Genomic DNA, 20787 nt, shown 5'->3' with positions numbered 1-20787 from the left:
AGCAGCGAGTAAGATTGCTTGGAAGGAAAATACTACCCTCCGGATACTTCCTGTTCTACTGCGCTCATTCTGGCAGTCAGCACTGCATAGAATACCTTTTTTCAAAGATAGATTTAACATTTACAAAGCAGGTTTGTTTTCAGCTAAATTCATTTGTAAACTAAGGAACATTGGGGTTCCTTAGTTCAGGTTTTCCTGATGCAACATTCACTTTTGTGGCTGTAAGGGTTAGTATCAATCCTGCAGGCCTCCGTTCCAGAGTCAGTTAATGTAACTAGATATGTTTTGAATGCAAACTTGGCCTTTTTAGTGCGATGCAACCATGGTAAATGTAGGCAATGGATTTTGTTGTGTATTTTCCAATCTATTGTCTGGGTCCATGTGTGAAACACTGCAGCAGAGACACTCCTGTGTGGATCAATGCTCCTCTAATCCGACAGCATACTGGATGAAGTGCTCCCTCTCCCATGAGGCACGTGGAGGTGGCGAGGTCACAGTGAACCTGTGACACCACCATACAAGGATCTGGACTGGGTATGAGGGTGAAAGGGTTTAAGCAAGCGAGCGTCGCCTCCATGCCTCTACCAAACACTTTAAAACTTTATATTACTTGCCCAGGAAGCAGCAAACGTCTGGAGTACTTCAGACTGTAAGATCTCCACACCTTCATGTGATCCAGAGTGGAAACACTTTCTGGGGTGAAGTTTTCCTGATGAGCCAAGCAGATTCTCCCCGGGCAACAGTGGCACAGTATAGAGGGAAGAATGCAGAGCATCGACTTCAACAGGGCCGGAGTTATTTTAAGCCCGGGTGCATACCAGGGACGGCAACTGTGCGGACGCGTCACAGCGAGAACAGGACCGCCAGCACACAAACACATTAGCCGGCGCTGCGTTTAAAGCCCTGTAAATACATCTGAGCCCCACATTCAAGGACTGAAACAACCACAGATAGTGTTGCATAGGATATTTAATTCAAAACAGCATGATTCACATCTACAGGGGAAGAGACACAGAGCACGGCGACCCGTCAGAGCGGCGGCGGCGGCGACGACTGGGCTAGGTAGAAACGTTAGAAAAGAAGGGAAGGCGATCGTCTTCCACTCGGACAGGAACACTGCAGAAAGACAGGAGAGACAAAGGACACAATGTTTCCATCAGCACAAGGAGGCCACAGGATTAGAGCAGTACAAGAGCTTTTGTGTGTGTGTGTGTGTGTGTGTGTGTGTGTGTGTGTGTGTGTGTGTGTGTGTGTGTGTGTGTGTGTGTGTGTGTGTGTGTGTGTGTGTGTGTGTGTGTGTGTGTGTGTGTGTGTGTGTGTGTGTGTGTGTGTGTGTGTGTGTGTGTGTGTGTGTGTGTGTGTGTGTGTGTGTGTGTGTGTGTGTGTGTGTGTGTGTGTGTGTGTGTGTGTGTGTGTGTGTGTGTGTGTGTGTGTGTGTGTGTGTGTGTGTGTGTGTGTGTGTGTGTGTGTGTGTGTGTGTGTGTGTGTGTGTGTGTGTGTGTGTGTCAAACAAGCTGCATGAGTGAAGCTTGGACACTTAAATAACCTCCAACACCTAATGTACACAGAATCAATCAACAGAACCAATCAGCAGAACCTGTGGATTTGTCCGGGCCGGTTTAGAGTTCATGCTTACCACACACAGCCACCGAGTGGAGCCGTTAGATCTTGAATCCAAGCGCCCTCATACAATCTTTATGTGCGTCGATCAGCTGCGTGCAGTTCTCTTCTCCCTTCTCGATGATGCTGGGGTGAAAAAGAGAGACATGTTGCATAATTTAACAGTGAATTAACACGTCAAGCTACTAAAGGGCTAAAGATCCTTTACACGGGCAGGAGGCCGCCACAGTTTTGTCCTTTACCAAGTGTCCCTGACTTTCTTGGTGTCGGGGCAGGCGCAGCACGCCTTGAGAGGCTTCTTCTCGGTGACCTCGGCCACGGGCTCAATGCTCATAGCAGACACGGTCGACATCTTCAGCCTGGGGGAAGAAGAGGAAGGAGACAAGATGATTTCCTCCTGCTGATACAAGCTAGGAGATGAAATGATAACAGCTGTGTTGCCAATTTCATACAACATGAACATTACATAAATTCTGTACATCCATTTATGAGAGCCTCATGTTAAACATCCCATAATCATCACTTTCTCCATGTTAACATTGAAAAATTGAAGGGCATTGGATTAAAAAAAAAACAGTTAATGTAGGCGGAGCGTGCGGGGACGTAATGACATCATTATAACGCTTGAGTCGATTATGACAGTTGGGGACCAATAAGTGCGTCCGCGTGACGGCTTCCTGTGTCCCATTGGTTCATTTTGAAGGAAACCTCTTATATTTTACAGCCATTAAATAAGCGTTAAGCATAACCCGGAAGATACATCATTTACATTCATTCCACGTTTGTGCGTCACCACTGGCAACCGGGTTCAAGTTCAGGGTCAGGCCAGCAGCCAACACGGCCACAGGTGGGAGTGTAACACCGGCCGAGGGTCGCTCACGGTGCCCCGCAGAACGCGGAAGACTACGCAGTTTGTAGTGAATCTGTAAGCAGACGGAGGTCAGACGGAGGTCAGACGAAGGTCGCTGCACCAGCTTCCATCTCACACTTTACGTAACGCACTTTACGTAACGTGCACGCCAGCTAGCTAGCTAACTAACTACTAACTCGTCTCTTTCCACCGGGGTGACGGCACACAAACACTCAGACGAGGCACCGGCGCCTCCGCCCCGCGCAGCGCCGGGGTGGGGCGGCTCGGCTGTAGCGTACCTGGATGGTGGTCGGTGGCTAATGGCAGCAGCTGCTTCAACCTTCAAAACGGAAACGAGCAGAGGGAGATCGATCGCATGCGCCGGCTTGCTTTATATACACGTCACGTGACACGCAAAGGCTTCTGGGAAATGTGGTCTTTTCTAAGGACCTCAGCTCCGGACTGTATAACAAGGGGAACGTAATGAGACAAGCACGGAAATGGTTTGACAAAACTTTACATAACACATTTTGAAGGTTATTGGGTTTTTTTTTTAACATGAAAGAAGATTTAATTTAAGTTTATGCCCATTATTTCGACAAAGGCCTTCTTGAAGCATTACACGTGATAATCATGCTAATCGTGTTACCTGAGGCATCAAACGTCCTCTAGTCAACCAAACAGACCCAGAGATGAGTGTTTCTATTTATTTATGTGCTTAACCACAGTACAGACAAAGAGAGTGTGTGACCAAAGCAATCACATATTAGCTTAAGACAAATAAGACGTAGAAGAATAAGAACACTACAGAGCAATTAGATAATAAAACCAGGAGAATAAAGAAGAATAAAAAATAAGAAATAACGTAAGGCAGGATGAAAATGAATAATGATTGTGCAAAATATATCAAATAAAATATGTTCAAAGTCAGATTAAGAGCATAGAACATGAAATATGAATGAAACTCATTCTCATAGATGATTTGTGATGATGTGAGTGTGTGAACATAATTTCCTGTTGTGCCGTTCTGTGTGTGTTCACATGAGGATAAGTCATAGATGACGTCAGCACAGGAAAGCAGCACAACTAAGTGACTTATTTTAGTGTGAGGGCCAGCTGTGTGCTAGATAAACCAGCTAGTAAGCACTTTGTTTGCTGTTTGCTATTTTTTTGCCCCTGGTGATAGATACACACGTCCATTTCAAACACACACTTTGCTGCTTTCCACAGCAACATCGAGCTGAAAAACAACTAGCGTCAGATAGATGATGGAACCTGGACTCCCTCCTGAGTTCATTAAGAGCAGCTGTCACCTTAATGCAGCGCCGCACCAGAGGCTGAACCTGAGGCCCGACCAGAGGCTGAAGGAGCGCGACCTTTGTTCATTCTGAGTCAGGGAGCTGTTGAGCTGCTCGTGGCTCCATGAAGCTTTCACAGCAGCGTGCGGCGCCGTGCAGCTCTGGACTGAACCAGACTGCGAGGCGCTCTCTCTTAGAGAGGGAGGATAGAGCCGCTGTAATCATCGGACACATCTGAAGCACCAAGCTGGCAGGAGCTCACCTTGCCCACTGCTGTGACCCCTCTGTTAATCTGCCTGCAACATCCTGACATCTCATTTCCACATCTCCATACTTTGGATCGTATCAGCATTCCAAGAAAAACAATACAGAGTTACATTTGTGTCATTTCCTCCACCAGAGAAGTCATGTTTCAGCCGTCAGTCTGTCCCTCTGTCCCTCTGTCCCTCCATCTGTACCCCGTCTGTCTGTCCCTCTGTCCCTCTGTGTGTGAACTCTAATGACTTACTGATGTGACATAAACAGCAGCAAAGTGTCTCAGAGCTTCCAGCTCATGTCCAGCATCAGGTAACACAGTATCGTGTTTAATTACATCCCTGCTATGGACGACCCAGGCTGAACTTAACCCTGTGCATCCTGCCAGATGTCTCTCTCTCTCTCTCTCTCTCTCTCTCTCGCTCTCGCTCTCTCTCTCTCACACACACACACACACACACACACACACTCACTCACCCATTGTGATGGGTATTAACGTGAGCCGGACCTCACCCTTTTGACTTGGCTTGATTCATGCAGAGAGGAGACAGGGATACTGAATAGTTGATGAGCTGGTAGAAAAAGAAAAGAAGAGGAGGGGTGAGGTGGGGCAGAAATAGAGAGAGAGAAAAAGAGAGAGAGGGAGAGAGCATGGGGGTGGGGGGGCAAGGGAAGGGGGAGAGAGGGAGAAGTGGAGGTGAGAAAGGGAGAGACGCAAAGAGAGAGCGAGAGGGAGAAGGGAGGGGGGGAGGGATGAGAGACAAAGAGAGGGAGAGAGAGGCAGAGAGTGAGAGAGACAGGGGGATAGAGACAGAGAAAGAGACAGATGATGAGATAGAGGGAGAGAGAGCAAGGGAGAGGGAGGGAGGGAGGGAGAGAGGGAGAGAGAGCGGTGGGGCGGGAGAGGGAGGGCGAGATACAGAGGGGGAGAGAGAGGGAGAGACACACAGAGAGAGGCAGGGAGAGAGACAGAGGGAGGGAGAGGGACAGAGAGAGAGAGAGGGAGACAGAGCCAGCAGTCAGCCAGGGATCCACTCGCCTCACTCCACACAGCTCCAATAAGCCTCGAGGTTGGAAGCCTTGATCCAAAATTACCTCGTGAGCGAGAGGGGAGTTCAGAGCAAAGTCAGACTTTACTCGTCCCGAGGAGGAGCAGAGGAAGAGGAAGCAGAGGAGGGAGGATGGAAGCAGGGAACTGAGCTCAGCCATGGAGAAACTGAAAGGTCCTGTGGGGGGATTTACCAGAGCCACGTGTGGATGGAGAGCCCTGCTTCTCCCCCAGCTCAACCGCCAGTCCCTGTACGTCTACGGGAGCGAGGTGGCCGTGGAGGAGGAATGTATCCGCCAGCTGCAGAGCGGAGTCCTGGTCATTCACCCATTCAGCTCCATGAGGTACGGACGCGCCGTTTCAGTCATTTCAGTCACATTTGTTTGATTAATGTATCTTCCATATTGCGTGGCACCAGGGCTAATCCAGTACAGACCCCAGTGCAGAGGACACAGGAGACAGGACAGGCAGGAGGGCCTCTGTGTGGGACCGGCTGGTCCAGGTGTGAGGTGACCAAAAGCTTAGCTCATGAATCTTCACTGTTTTGTCTCAGCCTGCAAGGAGAAGAAGAGAGAACCATGAAGGAAGTGAGGGAAACCTAAGACCCCCAGTTACACTGTCAGGGGTCTGAACTTACAACTGTACTGCCACGTTTGTACACAGCAGAGGAAGAAGAGCCACATTTCAGAGTCTCCTGAAATGGAGTGACGAGCAGGAGGGATGAGGCTTCACCTAAATACATCCTACAGTAAACAAACAACAACAGACAGCTCAGATTTCCCTTTACATATTTGTAAGCACATAGCTGGATGTGTTAGTGTGTTTATGTCTGAGTTCAGTATTGTGTTCTCTGGTGATGTGATGTGTTACACATGGAGGTGACATAATCTAAGTCTGTTACCTGCAGTGCACAAACCTTCATCTGTGCTCATCTCCATCATTCAAGTCCAACAAAAAACATTTACTCTTTCGTCGCATAATAATTAAAAGTATTAAAGTTCATGTAAACTTGCTGTATAATGATCTGATATAAGCTTTAGATATTAAGCCAATATATTGATCAGGCTCTATTCATAAAGTAAACTATAACATCAAAACAAAAGAAGTGACCTAACAGTAAGAGCAGATCATTCAAACATCAATAAGTTTGGTTAAGATTTGATGATTTGTGCATTTGAAGGGAAATTTTGAATCAAAGAGTTTCACGAAGCGAAACCCCTTCACTGACAGGTCTGAGCAGTGCTGTTATTAATAGGTAAGATGATCAGATGGAAAGAAAAGAGAAAGAAAGAGAGCGAGTGACAGAATTGGGTCTGATAAGATGTGCAGTTACAGTATCAGAGTATTTAGTGTGCATACATCAGCTTGACTTACCGGCTGCAGGCGCCGCAGCATCATGAGTCCTGGCCGATGAACGGATACTTTCCACTCCAGACTCACGTGGAAGACAGCACCTCTCGGCACTCACACATACTAACAGACTGCGTGTTGTGGTGGCTTCTCCTTCTCTACAGGAGCTACTACATCATGGGCATGATGGCCATCACATTTCTCAACCTGATTGGGATTCCAATGGAAATCGCGTTCCTGGATAGAGAAGGCGGGCTGGTGTGGGAAGGGTTCAACGTGTTTTCCGACACGCTGTTCCTGATCGACGTGGCTCTGAATTTCCGTATGGGCATCGTGACGGAGGAATGCGAGGTGAGATTGGCTGCACGGGACTTTCAGACACAATCTGGGAGACTTTAATCCCTGTGCAGACAACCCATCTCTGCTCCATCACTAATCTACTCCATACTCAAAGGCCTCATTAACTAATACACCACTAATTTCATAGGCAACATTGGTGTTGTTTGATTTTGCGAGAGGGATAATGATTAGATATAAGAACAATAAATCCATGGTGACAGCATCTTCGTATATCTTGTTGGTATTTATCTGTTATGATTTAAGGAGTTCTATCTCGACAAACACAAATGGCAACAATTCAGGCAACATTGAAGTGGTGTTGGCAGGTCAGTGTTGTCTGGTTGTCCTTGGACCGCACAAACCCCTAACATGCTGTTTTATTCTGTGTGTTACACATCTGACACAAGCGGCCGATGGCCTTCACACGTCGGCTCATTCTGCTCCTCTGTCCTCCTTGGCAACAGGCTATTCTGGACCTCAAACGGATCCGTGCAAACTACCTGAAGACGTGGTTCATACCAGATGTCATCGCCGCGTTCCCAATTGGATACATTCTGCTATTTGCAGTAAGTATTAACAAAAATTTTAAGTATCAATCAGTGACTCTTACTGGTCTGCTGTGGCAACTGCATGGAGTTAGCCAGGGTCAAGGAATGCAGGAAAGGTGGGGAATTGGACAATTCTAGCTTGGGAGAAAAGGGGGAAACTCTTAACTATTAATAAAACTAAAAGAGTAATTATTTAATGGAGCACCTGTTTATTGTTCCAGGACTTGAAATACCACAACGATGGCGGCACCAAGACCAACAGAATGATGAGAATACTGATGTTTGTGCGGATCTTCAGCTTGATCAGGCTGGCTCGAGTGTCCAGACTGGTCCGGTTCTTTAATGAGGTGGAGAAAGTAAGTTCATCGGTGGGACGGCCTTTTCACAGCTCACCTTTGAAATTCAATCAACCTTTCCTTAACCTGCAGATACCAGATACCAAACCGGCTCAAATGACCGTCTGACTTTGACCCTTCACATTAAACAGGGGAGGGTTCAGGGATCGTTCATCCACGGTGGAGTTCAACTGTATTTCATGACACATTATTTGGTTTCTGATCTTGTGTAGGCTTGTGTGAGCACCTCTGCGACACAAAACTGATTCCAAAGATAAAGACATTAAAAGACCTCTTACTGATAGAAATATTGCTCAGGTGCCAAATATTCATGCCTGTATTGAGAACGTTTGAATTGCTCCCAGATGGAGATTATTACCTGATGTACTTGCTTCACTGTTTCCTCAAGTTGATTCTGAAAGTTGTTTTGGGTAAAAAAATCTTTTGGATGACTCAGCTGTTCTGACTTTTCCAGCTTTAATCACATGTACTTCATTTGTCTGATGGTGTAGTGCTGCTGCTTGCTGGATGTATTGAAACCTGCAGTGACTTTGCCGTGTTGATTCTGAATCTAACAGTTTTGGGCTCTAATCCTAAAAAGGACAGAATTTTGTGTTATCTCTCCCTGACAGGTTTCAAATGCGAACTTGGAGGCGGTGCGTCTGTTCTTCCGCATCTTATCTCTGTTCATGATGATTTTCCTGCTGTGCCACTGGAACGGCTGCATCCAATACTTCGTCCCCATGCTGGAGGAGTTCCCCTCTGACTGCTGGGTCAGGAAGGAAAATCTGGTGGTAAATCTTTCTCTCCATCAGTGCGAATGCTCAGTACTCATAGCCACGGTTACTATAGAGATGAGGAGGACATTTTTCATCACTGATCAGTGTTAATCACGCCGCGACCGAGATCATTGAGTCTTCAGTCCTTTAGATGGAGCTAGAACATGCTGGAGGGATTATACAGATGTGGCTAAAGGCGTTGTGCAGTGTGAAGCAGAGCAAACGTTTGTCTATTTAAACAGGCTGAATGACACAAGTCACATGTGATACTCATCAAAGATGATGGCCTGCTTATATCACAACAAGCCCAATTATGTACGATCGCCTCAAAGGGGTGTCTATAATTTTGTCCAAGCCATCCTATGTGTTTCCTTATCTAAAATAATACGTTGCATCAAAAATCAAAAGCGAAGTCTTACGTCTATTAAATTTGGAATAAAGAATGCTGGATGTCAATTACTTTGCAGTTTCAATTTAATATAGAGAACCTTGTGCGTGTGAACACTTTTAGCCACATCTGTACATCACATCTGGCTCTGGAACACCATAAGAACCCCACAAACAGCTGCAGGGAGTGGGACGTCCTCTTGGCTTGTTGCCCTCCAGACCCAGATACAGGGTGGAGAATGGATGGAGGGATGGATGGAGGGTTGGATGGAGGCTATTTACCTCCACTACAAAGGATTTCAGTGCAGTTGTTGAATGTTAGGAAGGCGAGAGAAGAACGTCATAGGCAACACAAAGGCAAACAGATCAGAACATAATGTCAGTTCAGGTTTTGGACAAATGGAAAGTTTTAAACCTGACTCTAGGCTGGAGATGTCCTCATAGGAGGAAATGCCCTTCTTCACCTTTACATATGACCTTTATATCTGATGGAATCCATTTCAGAATGCCACCGTGAGCGTGAAGTACGCTTGGGGAGTTTTTCGTGCTCTTTCCCAGATGATTGCACTGTCCTATGGCTCCATGGACGCTCCAACAAGTGAGTGTTATTGATCGTTTCCATCTACAGGCAAAACTGACCAAAACATGTGTATCCTGTTCACACTCAGCTATAAATATCCACTGTGTCACTATAAACAAAGCTGTTGCATTGGTGTCTTCTTCCCCAGATTATGTTGAACTATGGATTGTCATGGTCAGCATGGTGTCCGGCTGTCTGATGTACACTGTGCTAGTGGCCAACGCTACAGCCATGATAGCCAACGTAGACCCAGCTGCCAAGGAGTACAAGGAAAAGGTCCTGAGTGACTCATGAGTATACTTAATCAACAAATACAGCTCAGTAGTAAATCACACACAGATCTGTCCTAGTTAGCCTGATTATGCTAGCGTCTGTACTTGGTGACGTCCTGGTCGACTCTGCCTGAAAGTGTTCTGCCTCTCCACAGATTGGCCGTCTGGAGCACTACATGGCCTTCATGAAGCTTCCTCCAGAACTGCACCTGCGCATTAACAACTACTACCAGGCGCGCTATGGAGGGAAGTGGTTTGACGAGAGGGACATCATGGACACGGTGTCCTCCGCACTTAAAGAGGTACAGCATCAGCAGTGATGAAGACTACACAAACGTAGAGAGACACACCTGTTTCTAATGCATCTCGTTAACGCTCACTATGCTTGCATGATCAAGAGTTTCCCTGTGAATTTACACGAGGAGTCATGAGGTCTGAGGTCATATTTGTCTCTTACCACTGTGATGCATTACATTACATTACATTACGATCATTTGGCAGACGCTTTTATCCAAAGCGACTTACATTATATTACCACCCTTCGCAGAGGGGGGAGCAATTGAGAGTTCGGTGCCTTGCTCAGGGGCACCTCGGCAGGGACTCGAACCGGCGACCCTCCGGTTCCCAGGCGGAAGCTCTACCCACTGAGCTACTGCCTCCCCTGCAGTGGATAGCTCCTTCTTTGGATGACGTCGCTCTGTCCCATGTGCCCTTGAGCCCACCAGGCATGCTTGTGTCCTGTTTTTGTCACCTGGGACTTAAGGTGATACATAAATAAACCTGACCGTACCTCCCATAGGTGGCATCACAGTGGCACAACATGTATTCATCAAGTTAGGACGCCGTAAACATGCAAGTTCATGGTCGGATTAGAACTTTAAAGGAGTATTTTGAAAGGACCAGCGTCACCTGTGGACCTCGGGTGATTTCAGAGTTAATACAGGATTGTCATTGGCTGGTTGAACGTTGCTAGCTAACTCTTCTAACATCTCCTAACGCCTCTCCGTGGTTCTGAGGATTCTGTGGTTTGTTTGTTTGTTTGCTGACGTATGAGGTTGCGTCTTATTGACATTCTTCATTCTTTCAACTTTAATTCTCAGCAAATTGCGAAGGCGATGTGCAACCGCCTGCTTCAGAACGTGCCCATGTTCCAGGGCAGAGACGAGAGCTTCATCAACGCCGTGCTCCTAAAATTGAAGTACGAGCTCTTCCAGGAGGCCGACGTCATCGTCCGGGAGAATGCGTCGGGCGACCGCATGTTTTTCATCGACCACGGCGAGGTTTTGGTTGAGAACGAGTCCTGTGAGAGGGAGCTGTGCGACGGAGACTACTTTGGAGGTGGGTTGGGCCGGGACATCATGGCGGCTAGTGAGCTCCAACCGTGCTTTATGAACCCGTGGAGCTGTGTGCGCTGTTTGTAAATGTCCCTTTAACCTTTCTCCAGCTGTCATTCTGTTCTGATTTAGTGAGCCGTTGTGTTAAATCACCTAAGAAAGGTTAAAGAGACGTCTGAGGTAACAGCACTCCAGCAGCCATTTGTAAACGTCTTTGTACCCTTTAGGAGCTGTCACGTTTGCTTGCACAGCACAATTTGCTGACATTTAGAAATACATTGTTGTTTATATAAATAAATCTAAACAATGAGTGTTAAGTTAAAATCACCAATGGATCACAAAGCCAAGAACCAATCATCTCCACTGGGAAGAAGAATTTCAAAATTACAAACAAGTCTTATCTAAGTCTTATCTTAGACAGAGACAGCTCTTTATCTTTCTGGCTGTATCAAGGATTTGTTGTTAGCAGACTTAGCTCCAGTGAAGTAACCAGAGCTGTTGAGCAAAGCATCAGATGTGTTCAGTTTGGTTTCCGGTTCATTGACTCTCCATTGGTGGTTTCCACAGAGAGGTGCGTGCTGACCAAAGGCAAACACAAGGCCACGGTGAAGGCCGTGACCGACTGTAAGTGCTTCTCTCTGTCCTGGAGCGACCTTCAGGACGCGCTGGAGGGCTTCCCAGACATCCGGAAGGACTTGGAAAAGATGTTGCTGGTGGACTCAGACGGTGGGCTGGTGTGAGACCTGCATACACACACACACACACACACACACACACACACACACACACACACACACACACACACACACATACTCCCAGGGCATTTCATTACACGGGTGAGCTGCAGTGCTGTGAACACCGTGTGGACATAAGTTGGACATGTTTTGGAGACAGATGATTTTAAGCTATAATCACTTTTCCTCAGTATTCTTTGCCTGTAACGAATCAAAATGAAACTGTTTCTGTTCAGAGTTGTTGTTTTTATGTTCTTATTTAAAAAAACTTAATTCTCAATTCTACCTTTTTCAAACAGTGTCATAATACTGTTGTACCCTTTAAAGTGTCTACAGGGTGAGGGTCTGGGTCTAGTTCAGGGTTAGGGTATAGTTCAGGGTTAGGGTCAGGGTCTGGGTCTGGGTCTGGGTCTGGGTTAGGGTCAGGGTCTAGTTCAGGGTCAGGGTCAGGGTCTGGGTCTGGGTCTGGGTCAGGGTCTGATGTTACACTACAATACAACACTGTAATTCAAACTCACTGTATGTTCCTAACTATCTTTCTCCAGCTAGCAGCAGCGTTAGCAGAGAGCTAGCTAACGTCAGAGGATTGTGTTGCCCAGGGCAACCAATGAGAGTGTTGATGGTTGTGTATCTATAATAAAAGTAAAACCCCCCCGTGTGTATGTCAGTTTTATTTGTCTATAACATTTCTATGACATTGATTTTGAAGAACACATGAGACAAGAGAAACAAAGCGCTGTGAGGATGAATTGTGTGGCGGTGCAGAAGATCTGGATCGCGCCGCTTCCTCCCTCACTCGCTCGCTCTGGTCTCGCTCTCTTATCCAAACACACACACGGTGCCTGAGGCCAGCCGGTGTTTGTACTCATAGAGGTAGTACGATGCTGGGGGGAAGTTGCACTTCATCTCCATCCTGCCCGGGACCACGTAGACGGCCACGCCCACCCCCAGACCCTCCTGCAGCTTCTTCAGCATGCGGGAGGCCAGGTAGCGCCGCGCCCGGCCCGGGTCCTCCTCGATGGCAGCATAGATCTCAGGAGGCGGGTTGGGGATCTTCCACTCCAGGTCCACAATGAGCTGGTGGATGCGGCTCTTGTCCAGCGAGGTGGGCGTGTCACGGTAGCACGCCATCACGTGTGGGGTGGGTGCCTCAGATGCCACAGACAGGAAGTTGTTGGGCTGCTGTTCTGCTAGCTCACCTTCACCTGCCTGGGAGGGTTCCTCGTCCACTTCATCCTCCATGGCTCCCACAGCAGGGTGGAGCATCACCGCCCAGCGCAGCCAATCATAGTTCTTCTCCAAGGTCTTCATGATACACGCCGCCGCCTCCTCAGGGGGGGCACGGTCCTGGACGGCCACCTGAAGCTGCTGCCGCACATCGTGTTCCGCCTGCTCCAGGAAGTAGCTTAAACAGCGGCCCCCTGTGTTCTTCATCTTCCTGTAGAGGGCGCCCATGCGGTCGGACCAGGTCTTCATCAGCAGCGCCTGGTCTCGGCCCGTCAGAGAAGCCTGCGTGAAAAGGCACAGCAGACCAGTGCCCAGGACAAAGTTGATCTGGAGTGAGGAAGAGGACAGGGAGGAGAAAGAGGTTACCAACTGTTGACATAGAGCCTCACATAGGCTTCAAACGCAGACACACGGGTGAAACATGGACAAAACTAGCATCCTTCAGAGTCCGGGAGAGGGATTTGGTCCTCTTCACTACACCAGCGACTCCTGCTGGCCACTCAGGGTGCCTGCACAGAGGGGCGGGGGAGGACCTTAATGGGCTCTGAGAGGTGGATTATGACCTTTGTGGACATAAATGACATGAAAGTTATTCAGTGTCATTTTAACGACTCTATTTCTGGATTTTCACTGTAAGACCTAACAAGTAGTTAGGATTCATCCTCTCTGGAGAAAGACTTCCAAACTGATCCATCAGAGAGAAACAGACCTGAACCTGTCCCAGCTGGCTTGGTTCCAGTCCATCTGAGCCCAAAGAGCAGAGTTTATGTTTATACTATAATTATCCTATCAGAGATGAAGACAAACCTCACAGACTTGCAAGGTTTTTTTTCTCCAGTAGTTACATTAGAACAGAGGTTGGTTCTGTTTGGGCTCACACTGTTGAAATGGAGTGAACATTCTGCCCCGGGAGACGTCTTAAAATAAACCACAGTCACATCACAAAGAGAGAGAGTGTGTGAGCCAATCACACTGCATCTCCACTGTCATCTCACTTTAGTGTTGTGCAGCAGACTTGGGAGGTTTAAAGCAGAGTGTTTGGTCTGACTTACAGACGGAGGCGTTCCTGTGTTCTCCTGCCAGCAGCAACATAAAGCAATCAGCTGCACTCTTTACACACGATAAGCACTTCAAGGTTAAAGACACATTGTTGCAGTCCTTTGGCTTCACAAGGTCGAGTTGTCCAGTTTCCACACACAGAAGAGCAGAAGGTTACTGAAAGTTATAGATCTATATACAACCAGGCTATGAATCAGAAGACATATGAACCAAATCAGAAATTAGTCAGACAGCAAATTGAGCAGATCAACCAGAGAATCTGTCTCATGTCCTATTCATCACTTTGATTGAGCTTTAATTTGTCCTTAAAATGCAGTGCAGACTGATAGTTATCTGTGTTTTGCCCATGGGCATTTTGGCAGAGGAAATGAAAACACACACACACACACACACACACACACACACACAGTGACTTTAATTGTACACTTGGAATGGGCCATCTGCTCGGTTTGAGTCTTTTTATGGCGGAGCGGCTCGTAGCCATGAACCTTTGTCTCTTTGCAGGGAAACATAAATCAACAACACACACTTGCTTCTGTCTGACTCAATCCTGCTAAAAAAGGGAATTTGCCACCTCAGCACAGAAGAAGGCGACAGAAGGTTGAATTACATTTCATTCTGTTTTCATAACAGGAAGATGAATGCTGGATGCTTCCTCCCCCAGAGGAGCTCCGTGTTTGTCACATTTATCACTTTGGTCTGGATGTGGCATTGAGAATCTGCTAGAATTCCTCACTCACCTTCACACAGAACTCCCTCAGCTCCCAGCGTTTGGGCTTGCGTCCCAGGATGAGTTCTTCCAGCAGTGTGGGCTGGTCGGTCAGCGCCGACACGCCCATCAGACGGTTGTAGAGCGCCGTCAGCTGCCTCTCCAGACGGTAGTCCCTGGTGTACTGCAGGAAAAGCTCTGTCTCTTTCTTGGTGAAGTCGGACTGAGCTCTGACCTGACACACACACACACACACACACACACACACACACACACACACGCACACACACAGGGGGGCAGCATCCTCTCATTAGAGGAAGGGGTCAAAGGGGAGTCTGGTGGTCCCTCCTGTGTTAGTCCACATGAGAGCACCAGCAGAGTGTCCCCTTAAAGGAAAACTCTGAAAGACTTCTCCCTCCTTGCTCAAGGTTAAATCTGCACCATCACAGGTACTTTACAAGCATTGTGGGAAACTTGATCCTGAACTGTGGTTGTTGGTCCAGAGCTCTACCTTTTAGCAGCTCTGACCTTCAAGCTCAAGGTGCTCAGATATCCAGACCAACAGGGAAAGGTCTACATGTGTGTGGGTGTCTCCTCACCGCTGTGCCCAGCTGGTAGTAGACCACAGTCAGGTCGTCCTCCAGCTGATGGACCTCTTTGTCTTCAAGAAGGCCCTGAGTTGACGCCCCCAGCTCCTGGTCAATCTGGTCCAGGTTCTTCTTGGCCAGCTCGGTCTCCTCGGCTTTGGCGTCGCCACCCAGATAGGAACAGATTCCCTGGACCAGCACTCTGAGTCAAGAGACATGCGTCCACACATTTAAGTCCACGTGACAACGTAGGAGACATTCTACACAAACTCCTCAAATGTTGAGTTGGTTGGACTCACCTCATGGTCTGCATGTAGCCCACCGGCTCCAGAACCTTCCCAAACATGGCCATGACTCCAGAGGATGAGCTGTGGAGACACTCAACACTCACACACTCCGTACGATCATGTGAACATGTGACTTTAGCGGTGAATGGATTCATACTCACTGCCTGACTGCTGCTGCTGCTGCGGCTGGTTGATCTCCTCAGGTGAGCCGGTTTGAAGTGACCTTCAGCGTCTCTCCTGTATTTATACTCAACCTGTCCTCAGTATCTGATAAGATCTCTCCACCTCCAGGTCCCTCTGAGGCTGACAGAGCGAGCTAGAGGAACACATCAGGAGCTCTGGTGTTAACGAGTCTGGACCCCAAAATCACCTTCTGCTCTTCAGTTAGGAGATTTCAGCCAAAAGGGAGTCATTAGCAGAGAGGACCACAGAGGTCAGACCCAGGGAGCTGCTGCTACACGCTGACCTGAGGACAGCTGGTCACATGGCTCAGTCCAGACTTTCATGACGGTAGAAATGGACCCAACTCTCTTTTACAGAGAACAAAGTCCAGACAGGACGCGAACATCAAAGCTACTGGCTGAGCTACACTGACGGGACCAGGACTGACTGGTGTAAACAAACATGGCGTCAACCTAAGGGGGGCAGCCGCGCGCTATCGAGGCTACCAAACCAACGAAGAAGAGGAAACCGGAAGAGGCGCCAAAATCGAACCGTTTGTTTATATGGAAGCTGTGTGTGTGTGAGTGATTGATCTTCTCTGAAAATGGAGCTCAGGACGAACTTTTTCACCAAGCTGAGGAAGCTGGCGGTAACTATGGAGACAGAAACGGCGAGGCTGAAGGTGGCGTTCGAGAACAATAAGAGCGACGATGACAGCGGTGAGACAAACTCACCGATAATCAATCATCGCTGTCATTTAGAAAAGGTTCTAATGGAGATCATGTTCTAAATCTTTATCTCAGAAACTGCAGTGAAGGCGAAGCGAGCCTATCACGAGCTGAACTCTGACCTCAGGAACGTGAAGGTGAAGTGACTGTGCGCCGCTTTCTGATCGATTATCGATCCGTTTGAAGTTCCACTGTAAACTCTTTGTGCAACATTAGGATCCAGCTCATACCTTCTATCATCGATCTATTATTACATGTCATAATGATCTAATTATTGTTTATTTAAAGTGTTAATAACTACGAGAGTGAATATTTAAACCCGTTTCATAAATAATAGTTTCATTCTAACACAAACTGAACATCTGTCACATTTAAAACAACATAGAGAAATACAAATACAAACTCAACACATATGTATTCCTTTGCACTGCACATGTAATTAAATTAGAAGAACAAAAGAAAAAGAATTGTGATGCTTTTGTTTGTACCACACACACACACACACACACACACACACACACACACACACACACACACACACACACACACACACACACACACACACAGGCCCAGGTCCAGCAGCAGCTGGCCCAGCAGAGCGCCCGTGGGGACGCACTGAGGAGCTTCATGGACGCCTGCACGGTGATGGAGAAGAGAGCCGGCCAGGACATCCAGGAGCTGAGGGAACACTGGGAGAAATACGGATACCAACACTCCCACAGAGCGACCAGTAAGGACGGCTTGTGTTACCTCACAGTGGAAGTGTGTGTGTGTGTGTGTGTGTGTGTGTGTGTGTGTGTGTGTGTGTGTGTGTGTGTGTGTGTGTGTGCTTCCTGTTTCTGGTTTCAGGCTGTCAGATATCAATACTCTGATGTGTGTCCTTTACTGCAGCATGATGAAGCTTTAAGCTGCAGCTCAACACACTGATGTAGATATAAAGGTTGTCTGACTGTTACACTTTGCACACAGAGGTCAAAGGTCATGGGCAGGAGCCTGAGGATGAAGCAGAGAATGGCAATGAAGCAAAGTCATCAGGAGGAGAGGAAGGAAGTCTGGGAGAGGAAGAGAACCCCGCTCCGGTTTCCCCTCCTCCGGTCGGCCCGCCGCCCGACCCACTCAGAACCCCTCAGCTCTCTGACTTCGGCCTGTCAGAGATGCAGCTGAAGCGGATGCTGGGAAAGAACCGCTGCCCCGAGCCGGCTCCGATGCCGGAGATCCGCCCGCCCGAGCCGCTGTCGCTCTCCGTGCCCACGCCGCCTCACGTGTCTGTTACGCCCAGGCGCACCCTGCAGATGGAGGAGGAGGAGCTGCAGATGCCCCAGATGAGCAGCTTTGGGATCACGGAGCCCACGCTGTGTCTGGACGACTTCACCATGAACCTGCCCCGCAAGAAGCTGAAGACAACAGACAGGTACAGACGCATAAACGCAGGAAACACATCCAATATGACAGCCTGTGAGTCAGCTGACCGCTCTGCTCTCTGACAGACCTCAGGAGCCTGAAGCAGCCGTCAGCTCTCACTCCAGAGGTAACTACCTTCCTCTCTCACTACCTTCCTCTCTCACTCTCATGTTGTTAAGGTGGACTGACTGTCTGTCTGTGAAGGAGGCTCATGTTCCTCTTTCCTACAGGTCCCGGCGGCCCACCTGCCCTGGGGGAGGGCCTCCCAGGATCCCCGGCTCATCCTGGCAGACTGCCGGTCACCCCGGAGGTCCCGGCCTTCCAGACCCCCTACATGAACCGACTGCTCAGCTGCAGGAAGGTGAGGCCTCAGATCCTCACAGATATGACTCAGGAGTCTTTACTCTGACGGGAACACACACACACACACACTCTGCCTCTCTCAGGGTGGAACGCAGCCGGAGCCAATGAGCACGGAAGACCAGGATGAGATCTGCACCTTTGACCTTACCACACCATGCCACCGAGCAGTCGGCTCAGAGGAGCACAAGGTACCGCCGGTGATCGGGGGAGACGTGGAGGACAAGCAGGTGCCACAGATGCCGGTCCTGGAGTCCACTCTGGGGAAACATTTACAACGTGTAAGAGCACGAGCACACACACACACACACACACACACACACACACACACACACACACACACACACACACACACACACACAGTGACAGGACACAGGAAGAGGAGCAAAACAAAACGGTTAAGTCGCCCTCACTATCAGGACGGAGCGGCTGGATGGGATCGATCCTTCAAAGCCCTTTGACCTCTGACTCGAGTCCCCAGGAGCTTTAGCTGTGAGCCAACTTCAGCTCCAAAAGCTCACTGGCCCGTACAGGGGTCAAACCCACGACCATGGCGTTGTTAGCACCACGCTCTAACCAACTGAGCTAACCGGCCACATGGCAAAGTGAGGGTGAGGGTGAAGGAGATGGCGAGAGTGGGAGAGCGGTTGTGTGTCCCCTGTATGACCTGTTGATCTAAAGTTGGTCTGTCTGTCTGTGCCGTGGAGCCTGAGGAGGAGGAGGAGGAGGTCCCTGTCCACAGGCTGGACCAGGACGGAGCCACGCAGGAGTTCAGCTTGAGGACCCCTCACACCAGAGGGGGGGGCTACAGGGAGCTCAGCACGCCAGAGATGCCGGAGCTCAGCTCTGTTACACTGGACATCTGTAAAGTAAGTCCCTCTGTGTGTGTGTCTGTGTCTCTGTATGTGTAGCTGTGTCTCTGTGTGTGTGTCTCTGTGTGTGTGTGTGTCTGTGTCTGTGTTTCTGTGTCTGTGTGTGTTGCTGATAAATCCCCTTGTTGTGTTGCAGCTTGTGTCTCAGGCTCAGGCTCAGCTGAAGAAGTCTTCAGGCACAGTCACACAGCTCCACTTCACTCCAGAGAAGGACGGATCCATGAAACCATCTGACAGCAGGTGGAGAGCAGAGCTTCACACAGAGGAGCCGTTTGCGCTGTGATCATGTGACGTGTCAGTCATGATGCCGTCCTCACTACGTTCTCTTTCAAGTTTGGTTCCAGCAGACTGATCCATCATGAGATACGGCACAAGCCACGCCCACTCAGCTTGGGCTTTAATGACACTAAAGTAAATCTAAAGAAGAGACGTAGCTCCAGTCTGCTGCCTCTTCACTCAGGACTCAGTCACAAAGTTTTACTGCTGCTGTCTTCCTCTTCGTCTCGTTCTCCGGTCCTCAAATGCTGCACACTTGTCTCGTCTCGTCTTTCCCCCAGAGCGGCGAGTCTGCCTCTGGTGTCTGAGGGTGAGTTCCAGAGTTTACCCGACTACCTGAGGCAGATCACCCTGCAGGGCCTCAACAGAGCCGTCCAGAGCATCAACACCTTCACGGCAGAGCGGCACGGTCAGTTTGCTCTTTTAGTTCTACCTACCTGTGGACTGTGAGGTCAGAGGTCAGAGGGCCCTGTGTCCATATTTACATTCAAAGGTGAAAGAACTGAAGTGAGATGAGTGACAGAAAGTTTCCATGGCCTTCCCCTGACGTCTGTTCTTTGTTTGTTCTGTGGCGCCCTCTGCAGGAGAACAGACAGAGTTTCAGATGGAGGAGCTCCAGAGGATCACAAAGGCCAAGATGCCCATGTGCGTCCTGTGTCTGATCGAGCTGAAGAGGCTGAAGCGTCTCAGAGGTGTCGGGAAAAGCTCAACCTTCAAACTGATCACACACGCCTGAGGACCAAACACACACACACACACACACACACACACACACGCACACACCTACACACACCTACACACACCTGATCAGCTGTGAGAGGAGTCTGAGCTGATGCGTTGTATGTTTAGGTGCAGACTGTGTGATAAGCTTGAGGAGGTTCTGCTGTTCATTCATCAGACCTCTGCAGCCTCACTGTGGGTAGAAGTGAGTGGGAGTAAGACAGACGCCATGTTTACAAGACAAGAGGCCTTTTGGATGAACAGAGAAGCTTCTTCCAACTCATTTTCCATTTCTTTAACTCAATAATACTTAAATTTCCTAAAACTCCTTCCAGGCTGATTGAGATGAACATTGTCAGTCTGTAACCTGTGAGGTCATGATGTCCACACGGAGACAAACTGGAGTTTCTCTGCTATTTCAGCTAAACGAGCACAAAGCAAGTGCACATTATATTATAACAGTGAATAAATTACAGTGTAAGGTACATTTCATGTGTTTTACGTGTTTAATACAGTGCACATCACCTGGTTTGGCTCGGTTGTTGCGTAATTGCTCAATAAAGTTATATAAAAAATAACGTTGAAAGCTAACGGCCTTATGTTGCCTTCAGGTGTGCCTCGTAAACTTTCACTTTCAGCTCTTTCCAGGCGGGGTTGCCACAAGGAAAAG

General features: G+C 48.5%; 3 protein-coding genes and 1 non-coding gene across 4 annotated transcripts; 2 read left to right on the top strand and 2 right to left on the bottom strand.

Annotated features, from left to right (window-relative positions):
* Positions 1–951: 951 nt before the first annotated feature.
* cox17 (cytochrome c oxidase copper chaperone COX17) lies at positions 952–2879 on the bottom strand. The gene is made up of 4 exons (XM_076171685.1): positions 2770–2879; positions 1863–1979; positions 1637–1746; positions 952–1116 (listed from the first exon to the last, which is right to left on the bottom strand). Exons 2-3 carry the CDS (start codon positions 1970–1972, stop codon positions 1662–1664), a joined length of 195 nt encoding a protein of 64 aa, XP_076027800.1. The 5' UTR covers positions 1973–1979; positions 2770–2879; the 3' UTR covers positions 952–1116; positions 1637–1661.
* Positions 2880–4895: 2016 nt separating this feature from the next.
* On the top strand, positions 4896–12375 carry hcn5 (hyperpolarization activated cyclic nucleotide-gated potassium channel 5). The gene is made up of 10 exons (XM_076171700.1): positions 4896–5415; positions 6586–6772; positions 7225–7326; positions 7530–7664; positions 8276–8437; positions 9314–9407; positions 9538–9665; positions 9817–9963; positions 10762–10999; positions 11563–12375. The coding sequence occupies exons 1-10, from the start codon at positions 5231–5233 to the stop codon at positions 11733–11735; spliced, it is 1551 nt and encodes a 516-aa protein (XP_076027815.1). The 5' UTR covers positions 4896–5230; the 3' UTR covers positions 11736–12375.
* A 3930-nt stretch (positions 12376–16305) lies between these two features.
* Positions 16306–20664, top strand: ska3 (spindle and kinetochore associated complex subunit 3). The gene is made up of 11 exons (XM_076171699.1): positions 16306–16479; positions 16564–16625; positions 17056–17218; positions 17458–17899; positions 17976–18016; positions 18120–18250; positions 18336–18530; positions 18957–19118; positions 19258–19361; positions 19679–19806; positions 19982–20664. The coding sequence occupies exons 1-11, from the start codon at positions 16365–16367 to the stop codon at positions 20131–20133; spliced, it is 1695 nt and encodes a 564-aa protein (XP_076027814.1). The 5' UTR covers positions 16306–16364; the 3' UTR covers positions 20134–20664.
* On the bottom strand, positions 18771–18844 carry trnav-aac (transfer RNA valine (anticodon AAC)). The gene has a single exon. It is a non-coding gene; the product is annotated as a tRNA-Val (tRNA).
* Positions 20665–20787: the final 123 nt, after the last annotated feature.

This window comes from Genypterus blacodes, unplaced genomic scaffold (assembly GCF_046128005.1).
Source record: "Genypterus blacodes isolate CSIRO-AG114 ecotype Tasmania unplaced genomic scaffold, CSIRO-AGI_Gbla_v1 ptg000265l_1, whole genome shotgun sequence".
Classification (NCBI taxonomy): domain Eukaryota; kingdom Metazoa; phylum Chordata; class Actinopteri; order Ophidiiformes; family Ophidiidae; genus Genypterus; species Genypterus blacodes.
Note: the sequence above shows the minus strand (reverse complement) of the source record. Positions and strands in the feature narration are given on the sequence as shown.

Bases quoted from the DNA above. Each gene is read 5' to 3' on its own strand.
- ska3 (XM_076171699.1), top strand. From the start codon at position 16,365: ATGGAGCTCAGGACGAACTTTTTCACCAAGCTGAGGAAGCTGGCGGTA. The intron at 17,219-17,457 runs GTAAGGACGGCT...CTTTGCACACAG, and splicing joins ACACTCCCACAGAGCGACCA to AGGTCAAAGGTCATGGGCAG. The intron at 17,900-17,975 runs GTACAGACGCAT...GCTCTCTGACAG, and splicing joins AAGCTGAAGACAACAGACAG to ACCTCAGGAGCCTGAAGCAG.
- cox17 (XM_076171685.1), bottom strand. From the start codon at position 1,972: ATGTCGACCGTGTCTGCTATGAGCATTGAGCCCGTGGCCGAGGTCACC. The intron at 1,747-1,862 runs GTAAAGGACAAA...TTTTCACCCCAG, and splicing joins AAGAAAGTCAGGGACACTTG to CATCATCGAGAAGGGAGAAG.
- hcn5 (XM_076171700.1), top strand. From the start codon at position 5,231: ATGGAGAAACTGAAAGGTCCTGTGGGGGGATTTACCAGAGCCACGTGT. The intron at 7,327-7,529 runs GTAAGTATTAAC...TTATTGTTCCAG, and splicing joins GATACATTCTGCTATTTGCA to GACTTGAAATACCACAACGA. The intron at 11,000-11,562 runs GTGGGTTGGGCC...TGGTTTCCACAG, and splicing joins CGACGGAGACTACTTTGGAG to AGAGGTGCGTGCTGACCAAA.